The 11,185-nt window shown below is 31.6% G+C and overlaps 2 protein-coding genes across 3 annotated transcripts in view; both read left to right on the top strand.

Annotated features, from left to right (window-relative positions):
• LOC102671519 (protein C12orf4 homolog) overlaps window positions 1-3,393 on the top strand; it is a 4,038-nt gene extending 645 nt beyond the window's left edge. Inside the window, exons 2-10 of the mRNA XM_006609867.2 lie at window positions 456-1,004; window positions 1,526-1,747; window positions 1,819-2,022; window positions 2,089-2,204; window positions 2,294-2,430; window positions 2,509-2,629; window positions 2,708-2,826; window positions 2,909-3,034; window positions 3,137-3,393. Of these exons, the coding sequence (XP_006609930.1) occupies window positions 499-1,004; window positions 1,526-1,747; window positions 1,819-2,022; window positions 2,089-2,204; window positions 2,294-2,430; window positions 2,509-2,629; window positions 2,708-2,826; window positions 2,909-3,034; window positions 3,137-3,250 (1,665 nt within the window). The 5' untranslated portion in view covers window positions 456-498 and the 3' untranslated portion in view covers window positions 3,251-3,393. The remainder of the gene's footprint in view (window positions 1-455; window positions 1,005-1,525; window positions 1,748-1,818; window positions 2,023-2,088; window positions 2,205-2,293; window positions 2,431-2,508; window positions 2,630-2,707; window positions 2,827-2,908; window positions 3,035-3,136) is intronic.
• Window positions 3,394-3,808: 415 nt separating this feature from the next.
• LOC102671199 (toll-like receptor 4) lies at window positions 3,809-7,956 on the top strand. Of its 2 annotated transcripts, XM_006609865.2 has the most exons (5): window positions 3,810-5,021; window positions 5,495-5,851; window positions 5,920-6,512; window positions 6,776-7,019; window positions 7,698-7,956. In XM_006609865.2, the coding sequence occupies exons 1-5, from the start codon at window positions 4,944-4,946 to the stop codon at window positions 7,701-7,703; spliced, it is 1,278 nt and encodes a 425-aa protein (XP_006609928.1). In that variant the 5' UTR covers window positions 3,810-4,943; the 3' UTR covers window positions 7,704-7,956. The 2 variants fall into 2 exon arrangements, with proteins under 2 accessions (XP_006609927.1, XP_006609928.1); XM_006609864.2 differs by having other exon boundaries at window positions 3,809-5,021; window positions 6,776-7,956.
• Window positions 7,957-11,185: the final 3,229 nt, after the last annotated feature.

Genomic DNA, 11,185 nt, shown 5'->3' with positions numbered 1-11,185 from the left:
TATATATGTATATATATATATATATATATATATATAAGTGTAGAATATAAAATTTTTTAATTATATCAAAATCTTTTTGCATGTTTTTAATTGGCTTTTTATAAAAATAATTTTAAATTTGCGTTTGATAGCAAAGTTTATCTAAAAGTCAAATCAAAAGTTATTACAATTAATATATGAAAATAATTGTTTTTAATAGAATGTAGATAAAAAGTGCAATCAGAAATATTTCTCAGTTTATCATTTATCTTATGAACTGAATGTTATGAAAATTGACCTCTGAATAATATTGGCTAAAAAAAAAATAAAATTGATCTTTCTTATTATCATAATAATCAAGCACATATAAAATATGTCTAATTTATTTTTCTTTATTATTATTACTTACATTTTAAAATACCTATTATTAAGTGTTACATAAATTTAACACTAATTTATTTTATTTAAAAAAATAGATATATAAATTATATAATATAATGAAAAATTGTTTCAAAAGATATGAATATGCCCGAGGAAGAATATGTGGAGAAAACATATATATATAAATTTCCAACGTGTACTACAAATCAAGAATATGTATTAGAAATACCATTAAAAATACCATACCATGGTTCTGTCAAGGAACTTATGCATCGTATAATGTCATCTTTTAAATTACCATGTTATGTGGAATCAGATTTATTGAAATCATTGGAAAATACTATTAAAACATTAACATTAGAATTTTATGATGAAAAAGCAGAAAAAGATCTTGAAAATGCAAAATCAGGAACATTAGATATTGAAGATATTATAAGAAATTGGGAAAAATCTTATAAACAAAAGACAGTAGAATATGCTGATCCTATTGGAACTACAGATGAAGAATTATTTGCTGCTGCATACCACAGATTAGTACATTCTCCATCATTAGAACCTATTCTTCAAGCAGAACATAAATTTGGAAGAGATGTAACCGAAGTTATTCAGATGAGAGATACACATTACGAACAACTCACTCAAAAGTCAGTATTAATATTGATCTTGTTATAAAAAATGCTTTTTATATTTTTTTCTTATTTTTTTATTTATATATCATATTAAAATCCAGATATTAATATTTTGTAATATATATAACCATATATGTAATATAAATCATTTTATCATTTTTAGTATTATGTATATATATTTTATATATAGATTAGTGGTAAGTTTAATATAAGCAATTGTTTTTTTTTTATAATACAATCATTTAATCACTATTGCAACAAATTTTTTTCACAATTCTATGATTAACATGCATGTTATTTAATATCATTTAAATGATATAAAAATTTGCATAAAAATAACATTTCTCTGACGCAAATAATAGAAAAATCTCAAATATATTTTTAAGCATTACAAATTATCTAATTTACAACTTTGTAAAAATAATTGTCTTAATATTTTTTTTGAAACTCAATTAATCATCCTGTCATTATTGTATAAATATGTAAGGAAAAAATGATAAAAAGAAATAGAAAGACATTAGCAAAATGAATTTTAGACAAACCGAAGAAATGCGGGTCGCTGTTGAAGCTCTCGAAGCTGGTTCTACTGAAAAATCTATAAATGATATGGCAGGACGACATTTTGAAGAACAAAGTTTATTACAAGGTCATTGGGGATCAAGAGTCGATGCATTGAAATTGGAACAAAGACGGCAATATCGTAATTGGATCATGAGGTTATTGGAAGAGCAGCAAACTAACATGTTACCGACTCCAGTGTACGTTTATATAAATAGAACAAATATTCGGATGACATGGATTTGATAATTATAGATCGTGTCACTATTAGGGGTTCTCCAATTCTATCGATGCCACCAATACGACCGGCATTAGACAATTTTGTTCATAGCGAAGAAAAAAATACGGCGGAATATCCTATATTGGAAGAAAGTTTCACCATACATTTAGGTTCTCAAATGAAACAAATGCATAATATAAGAATTTTAACTGGTGATGTTTTAGATTTTTGTAGAACAAAGAAGAGTGAATCTGGGTTAGTAAATGATAAAAAATATTATGATTATTTTATATTTAAATTAAATTTAATTTTTTAAAATAGAATGGATCCAACGCCTCAAAGGCTACAGACTGCTTTAGGATTATATTCTAATGATTTGTGTGGATTAGTATTATTGAGTGATAATCATTTAGGAAGTTATTCGGGAATAACGAAAGGTAATGCAATTACTTTGTACTGAAATAACAAATACTTACAAATATTTTTTGATTACATGTAATTAACAATATTAATAATTTTTTTCTAGAATTATGTTCGATATGTCAATTAACGACAGAATTTCATTTTCCACCGATTGATGAACAACTGGAAAAAATAAGAGAGGATGTGAAAGATGCAGTTGCATGGAGACAAGCTCATCATAAAGAAACAAACGAATCTCAAGTAAACAGAAATTAATTAAAATAATTCGATATTTTTTTTTAATTTTTTATACTAAATCCACCAATATATTTTTTATAGACTAAAAGATCAACAGGTAGCAAGAGTTTACAAACAGGTGATGTTTATATTACAAGGCATTCAAATTTAGCACAAGTCCATGTAATTTTTCACATGGTAGTGAACGATTCGTTACGATCTGGTAAATAATAAGTATATTTTTTTTATTATTGATTTTTTAATTTAATAATAATTCTTATTAATTTATGTAAATTTACAGGTGATATCAATTCGAGGCATCCGGCTATTTTAGGATTACGAAATATTTTAAAAACTGCTTGCTGTAATGATGTGACTACATTAACTATCCCTATACTCCTCGTTCATGAAATGTCGGAGGTCTAATATTTTGATAAAGAATCAGATTTTTTTTTTATATTTTCTTTATTAAAAAATATATTGATTTATTTTATTATTTCAGGATATGACTGTTGCGTGGTGTACAAAAAGAGCAGAACTTGTTTTTAAATGTGTGAAAGGATTTATGATAGAAATGGCATCTTGGGGTGGTGCTGAATTAAAGAATCTTCAATTTCTAGTACCTAAGGTGAAATGAATTATAAAAATATTAAAAAAAAAAATAAAAAAAGAATTATCGCTCCGCTTAATTAAGATTTCCTGAAACGAATATTAATATTTTTTTTTTTAGGGTATGTCAGAGGAAGTATTCGGTACTCTAGCCACAATGTTACCGAGCATATTCCGAGTATCAAATCCATTGGTGTTTAAAGCAACGAGCACACCTCAAACTCCAAAAAAGTGAATGAACTTCTTGTCATTGTTATCGTACACGTGTCAAAAATATTGAAATATTTATTATTATATATCACATATCATGGCGGCAATAAATCGTCGCAAATGCCAACAAGATATGATCCCGTGAATAAATGCCTGACTTTTAAAGAATTGTTTCATTTATATTATACATATTATTCATGCGATATTTTTCATTAATAGATACACCAATACTATTTATTGTACAATAAGTTCAAATATGCTATTCTTCTTAGTAAACTAAATTAATTTTTCATTGACTAATATTTTAAATAGATAAAATGTAAATGCAAAGATAAACGGATAATATGTAAATATCTGTTACTCGTAAATATCATTTTTAAAATATCATATAAGAAATGTAATATAAGCATAAAGCTTCTGATAAAAGATATCTATTAAATGGCATTTTTATGCGTCTATAATTATAATAATTTGTAATAGCTTTAGAAAAAAAAAAAATATTCCGACATGATCTTTGAAAATAAAAAGATTTCGAGTTCATAAAGAAAAAAAATCAGTAATGGTAAAATATGAAAAAAACAATTCACATTATCAATACAGAATAAGAAAAAACATTGAACTTTATATTAATTGCAATAAAACAAATATAGCACAATGTATTATCGTAGTTACATAGATAACCGTGTAGAATATGGAAACTCGTCAGATATGGTTCGACATTTCCGTTGACTTGTCCAATAATTAGTGCATCGCGTTCGAGTATAATGATATTAATGGTGCATCACTGTATTATCCTAACTATATTTGTCTTTCTTTTATCCATTACTATTCTTCCATCGTGAGTATCACTGACGGGATGTCTGCCGATATCATAATGCGAATATAAATTAATTGAAAAAATATATACAGTGATTAAGAGAAGAGAAAAAAAGACAAACAAGAATAAAATCTCGTTTTATTAAAAAATTGGTCGAAAACCGATTAATACAGTGCACATCTCGCGAATCAATTTAAACTACAAAAAATATTTTTCTCATTAACAAATGTGTTGTGCGAATCATTGGTGTGTGATGTCAAGAATTTTTTATTAAGAAATAACGTTAAATAAAATATTGGAAGACATTCAACAAAGGATATATAATACTGTAAAAATTGAATTTAATGAACCACTTCTATTGGATTTTTCATAATACTTAGAAAATATCAGTAAATCATCGACTATCTAAAAAACTGTACAACTCAAAAATATCGATGACGTGACTCTTTTATTTTCAATCAAATTTATCGCAAACAAAGATTACTTTCTGCATAGTGTGAAGAAGAAGAGACGGTAGATACGAATTTCATTAAATCATTTAAATTGTATAATAATTATTATTATACAATATATTAATATATAATTTAATGTTTTCCAAAGTATAAGAAAATATAAAAGTAAATAATGCAAAGATTTCCATAAAATTATAAAATCAGGCTATTGCGAAAAGAGGCAATCGGTCAAGCAACTGCATCAGAATGCGAAACTCCTTCTGATCCCCCCTCAATTGGGCATTGTAATCGTAAGCAGAGTATGCCACGAATGAATTCGTTGCCATTCCAGTGGATCATAGTGTGAGAGACATAGTTGAAACTAGCCGGTCTCAGCGTGATCAATTCAAACAAAATCGAAATCGCATCGCATTTGTTTGTATATTAAATAATCATCAATTACCTGCACAATGTGGTTTGGAGTTATTACGACTTTCTTATTTGTTTTTACTCTTAATTGCTTCATCAATTATTTAAACGCGGTAACGGTAGGTATATATATATATATAATTTTTCAATTTTCAGTTTAATAATCGTTTGGTGACAATTTTTTTTAAACGTGTAACAAAAAAATTATCCCTTGACACGTTATTATTTATTTATGCATATCATTACGCATGCATTGTCTTGCATATTTTTAATTTTGTACTTATAATATTTGTATCTGACACGAATAACGACTTAATAATTATTTGATAATAATTATAATAATTTAGATTACAATTTATCATTAATGGATATGATTTTTTTTTAATGTATTATCATATAATACATAATATAATACATCGTGTAATATATCGCGATTTGAAATTTTAAATTGTAATGGCACTTACTATAATGTCATGGCGGAAATTTGTCTTTTCGCGCCTTTCATATTTGGAAGAAATAACACATAACGATTTAATAAATGTAGAACACTTTTCCAAATTTTAATTTTTTCTTTTTTTTTTTCTTATTTTAGGTGGATCTGTCCAATCGTCGCTTGAAGAAAGAAGTGTTTTTCATGAACATTCAATCAACGATCAGATTGCAAGATGTCACCGATCTTATTCTTCGAAATAATGAATTTGACAGTTTTCTTGATTGTTCCACTAATCTTGAGAACTTAAGAACACTAGATTTGTCTCAAAATCATCTTCAACGATTCTTTTTCCTTTGTAAAGATGAATATAATTTGCAAGTGTTAAACGTCAGTCACAACAGGCTCGAATACATCGACGACAACGCCTTGAACGACCGAATTCCGAAGCTCAAAATACTCGATCTCTCATGGAACAAATTGTCAGTCGTTAACGAAACTATGTTGGCACATTTCAAAGTAACTACTTCGTATTTCTATAATATATCAGTAAAGAAAATATATTACAAACGATTTATATTTTTCAGGTTTTAGAATATCTTTCGTTAGCGAACAATCCAATTAATGATGGGATTCATGAAAACGCTTTCTGGAATTTAACAGCGTTACGATATTTGAATTTAAGAAATGTCTCGTCATTTCATTTTACATGGGATTTTTTCAAAACACTAAATAACTTATCCAGTTTAGATTTATCGGAAAATCCTATCTGTGTAATCCCATTACTACCAGTCAATTTGGAAGAACTCGATTTATCCAACACTCAAATATCACGATTGCAAGGTGTTTATTTACCGAGATTACGAGAATTAAAATTGAATAATATGAAACAACTAAAAGAATTAATTCTTAATGATTTTGAAAACTTAACAAGTTTAGAAATACTATCTTTAGATGGGTCGAAAAAATTAATGTTTTTAAAAATGTTCCCATATAACGACCATCTTTTACCGCGACTGCAACGCCTCTCGGTGGCTGATTGTAGTTTGAAAACGTTGGAATATAACCTCATGCCGATAATAAAGAGAACACCAATTTTGAATTTGGAGAATAATTTTTGGAACTGCGATTGTAAAATGCAGTGGCTTAATATGTTGAACACGACAAGTCGTGACATTAAGTAAGTAAAATTTCTCCAATATGAAGAATTAATTTTCATTCAATAATATAAAATAACCAAATGTTTCGATGAACTTAGCACAGATGTCTCTGCTAATACAATAATTATTTCAATTATCAAGTTTCAATATATTAATATAGTTGAAAATTTTTTTTAAGTAATTTTAACATAATATTTAACAATTTATTATGCAATTTTTAATATTCAAAGAGCTTTAACTTAATTTGTTGTTTGAAAAATTTCTAAATAATTTCGTTCATCAGGTGCATTACTCCTATTCAACACGCCAACAAACAACTAAGCACGATACCAAGTTACGAACTCGAATGTGAGAACGAGTCATCGATATTTCATCCAGTATTGTGGGCTTGTATTTTTATATTGATCGTTGCAATTATCTTAACGATCGGCTTCTTCGTGTTGAGACGACCGCTCGGGCACTGGGGCATTAGGAAGAATCGAGACACTGTCACCTATACGAATGTCGACGAATCCTCAAACGATTTGGTGAGAATTTTGGCGGTTGGTGAGACGGTCGAACGAAATGAGGAGTGAACAAATATAAGAGAGGCGAAATATTAGAAATGTATTACGTTAGAACGAAGCGATACAGTTTCACGATGGAGAAACAAATTGATATTTAAGAATTAGATTTAATTTTATAATTATCAATCGAAATATTCCATCGAATTATAATTTCGTAAAAATTAACGTACAGTGTGTTTCGAAATTAGAAGCCATATCTCTTGTTTCGAGTCAAATGAATATTGGTATTATTGCAAAGTATCAAATGTATAAATTATTCTTTCAAGAAACGGAACGATACATTTTTTGAAAAAAATTAAAATAATAATACATTCATAATCCACCATAGAAGAATTTCTTTCAGAAGTTAATCTAATCCACGAGAAGATATTAATTGGGAGGCGTCAAAGTATGAAATCGCACGTGTCACTGACATTTTGAACTTTCCAGATATCGATATCTCGCAAGAAAGTTCGCGAACCTTTATCAATTAACGCTCTCCCCCCAGTAAACTTGATCGATCGTTAAAACAAATTTGCATATGTTTGAAATAAATTTTGAAATATCCTGTACGGTTAATTTTCAATACCTTTTTTTTTTTTATACCGCGGTATAACAAGCAAAATGACGAGAATTAACGATGTCTTCATATATAAATAGATTTAACGAGTAACATTGTACAGCGGGTGAGCATCAATAGGCTTTGTGTCGAATCGCCACGCGTCGAAAACGCGGAAAAACGAGGCGTAAATAGAGGAGGCAACGTTACAACCCGATTCTAGTGCATCCCTTCGAACCTCGAAACAGCGTAGCAACCCTCTCGAGTGCTCGGGCATCGCCTGGAGTGCGCGAACCAACACAATGTGGGGGCCTGCCTCTTTTCTTTGAATCGAATAAAACGTCTTTTTGTCGGCATGTATCGACGTGTATTTTTCGAAACCCTTTACTAACCTCTTCTCATCGATTGCGAAACGAAATGTCCGCGCCACAAAAGGGAATAGATACAAAGCGGTCGATGGCTCATTTCCTCTGAAAGATCCGCCGCATGGTGGAGCACCGATTCCACGCACCGACGAATTCGCGGTGTGGACCTCTTTCTTCACCTTTTCTTCTTTTCTTCATTCGATCAAGAAATTAATTGAAATGTTACGAGACCACCTCTGCTCTTTGCGACCAGTCGGAAAATAGATTTGGGAAAGATCGATGTGGATCGAAGTTAGAAGAGTCAATAGTGAAAAGTAATTGTTTGTTATTATTATTATTATTATTATTATTGGAGCAAAGATGAAAAAAGATTCGAAGAAATGTATAAGAAACTTTTGATTTACAGATAATTATTACCACTATAACGTTTCATTTAATTAATAATTTCATGTATTATCTCCGCTATGTATCGAGATTACGATATATTGTATTCGAATGATCAAAATCCAATGTGAAAATCTTTCGAAAATCAATTTTGAGGAGAAGAAAAAATGATTGTGATCGATACAGTTTGTTGCGCGAATTACGTATAAAGATTCGACGACACGAGGCTCCAATCCTGTGTTCGAGACGTGCACTTTGTTCCTAAAGGGAGTGCGAATATTGACGAAGCAGAGGACGAACGAACAAATGGTGCTATGAAGATCGTCAGTTTCCATGACGTGCATCGTGATCGCGTGCGATGTAGCGATCAGCTTTTGTACCGAAGTATGATCTTCCTACGGGAAGCCTATTGGGTTACGACCTCGGACCGAGAGCCTTCCATATGGAAGGAGCGCATTACACGCCATCGACGTGTGTCATCGATTTTAACATTGTTAACATTGTCAAAATTATAATTTTCATTCACACTTAAGCAAGAAAGTAAGTAAGTAAGTAAGTAAGTAAGTAAGTAAGTAAATAAATTTAAAAAATATCAAGTATACATGTATACATTTGATATTCGTGTTTACCGTGAATATAATTGAGTATCTTGAAGAGATACGAGGAATAAAATACGAAGAAGTCGCAAGAGATAGTAATTTATATTTGCAATTTTTGCGAGTGAAAAAATGATAATTGGTATCGGTAATTAACGACGATATTAAAACACGTTTATTCGTAAAAATAATTGCCACGAGTGGATAAGTAACAATCACATTTCTCTCTCCTTCTTATAATTGGAACTCCACTTATGAAATCTATCTACTCCATTGAAGATCTATCTACGCGTGTATCTGTTTAAAAGGGGAAAAAGCACAAATCGAATTCGAAGAAATCAATCGATCCCGTGATAATCAAAACGTTAACTAAAATTTGTTCGAACAATTGGAAATCCCGTATTAATCTGCCCGCAGAACACATACACCGTTCATAACAACAATAACACGACAACAGACGCGTGAAAAATCGTGGTACCAAGTTGCGGGTGGTTCCACGCGAAAGACAAGACGAGAATCAGGGGCCTGGTCCCGATTATACCGATCCGCGCTCAATGGAACATTGTGGAACTCTTTTTTTCGATATTCCGGACACGGTCCATGGACGGAGCGGAGAGGATGGTGGAAGTTTTACTCCGGCGATATCGAGTGTCCGTAATTCGAGATCGAATCCGTGCGAGCCAATTTGGCGAGCCAACGGAAAAATAATACACCGCCTACCAGCGTCGACGAGGCACGGGATGTCGCGAGGAAGAGGCCGTGCGCGGAGAGGCGAATTTTAACGGCCAACGTAAAACACGTGGGCAGGCAGCCCTGAGTATATCGGGGATATCGTGTTTCCGGCCAAGTAAATACGAGATCCTCCCTTAAGACGCCTCGATAGCCCTGCCGATATTTTCGACGAGGAAAAAGAAAGAGGAGGGTGGGGGGAGAGAAGACGAAGAAGAGAGAGAGAGAGAGAAAAGTGGTGTACAAAGATGGTCGGAAATGATTGGAGGAATCGAAGGGGAGAGGAAAGATAAATTCGAAGGAAAAGGGGGATGATGGGGTTCGCTCGATGGAATCGTGTCGTTCGTTCTTTTTTTTTTCTTTTTTATTCGACATCGAATCTCGGTTCTATATACACGTATAGAAGGTTAATCAAACGCGTACACGGCTTACTTAGCACTCGGTGAAACGTATTTTCGAAATATCACACTTTCCATTACGATTCGTTAAGCCGGTGCTCTTGCATTAACTAAGCTGACCTGCTAATTACCGTACCTCCGATAGTTCGCCCCGTTTCCTTTCTCCTCTCGTTTCCCTCCCGTTTCCTCCGACATTCCGCCTACTGTTTGAAACGACGGCCGAGGCCGCCGGAAACGCGGAAAAAAAAAAAAAAGGAACTGCCGCGACGGCTTCGAGCCGAGCGCAGAAAAAGAGAGAGAGAGAGAGAGAGAGAGAAGAGGTTCGACGCAACGAGAGATCGGGATCTCGTTGGTTGTAATTTCATTTTCGTTTTTTTTTTCTTTTTCTTTTTCTTTTTTTTTTTTTTCATTCCATTCCTTCGTGCCGTTGTACTACTTCGTCGAAAGGATAAAAGAGATTTGTTTATTCGGAGATTTTTTAAATCTAAGATTTGAAAGATCACGTTTTTAGCGAATAACCATAGCGATGATTTAAAAGATTTCGCATTTCAGATATACGATGATGATTATTATTCGTTTCTCCCTTTCTTTTTTCTCTTTCTTTCCGCATATCCGCGCTCCTTCCTCTCTTTCATTAATCATATTTGATTGGATTACAAACAAGATAAGCGATTGTTCGTAAGTCCAAAGGATATACGTGTATCTATGGTAATAGAAGAAGAATTATGGCCGAGATGATTAATTATCTTCGGTTTGTGAAGCACACTTTGTACAGTTTTTAAAGAAATTAAATATTTTCCCATCCTTTCTAACATCCTCCTCACCAATCTGATTAAAATCCCAACAAACACCAGCATAACACCAATACATACCATAATACACATTATACACGTTATAACTTCCTAACTATATCCTTCAAACTTTCTTCAATTCTCCAATCACACTACTAACTCGCATTTTACGCATAAAAAAAGAAATATTGAAACCGAGCTACTATAAAACCCACCAAAAATTTCTTCCAAAATATTCCAAAAATACCTGCATAAGTATTCAAACGTACATATTCACACAGAACTCGAAATTTTTTTCAAACACATTCCTCCTATCGTTGCTCTAT

Source organism: Apis dorsata, unplaced genomic scaffold (genome assembly GCF_000469605.1).
Source record: "Apis dorsata unplaced genomic scaffold, Apis dorsata 1.3 scaffold_61, whole genome shotgun sequence".
Classification (NCBI taxonomy): domain Eukaryota; kingdom Metazoa; phylum Arthropoda; class Insecta; order Hymenoptera; family Apidae; genus Apis; species Apis dorsata.
Note: the sequence above shows the minus strand (reverse complement) of the source record. Positions and strands in the feature narration are given on the sequence as shown.

Bases quoted from the DNA above. Each gene is read 5' to 3' on its own strand.
- LOC102671199 (XM_006609864.2), top strand. From the start codon at position 4,944: ATGTGGTTTGGAGTTATTACGACTTTCTTATTTGTTTTTACTCTTAAT. The intron at 5,022-5,494 runs GTAGGTATATAT...TTCTTATTTTAG, and splicing joins ATTATTTAAACGCGGTAACG to GTGGATCTGTCCAATCGTCG. The intron at 6,513-6,775 runs GTAAGTAAAATT...TTCGTTCATCAG, and splicing joins ACGACAAGTCGTGACATTAA to GTGCATTACTCCTATTCAAC.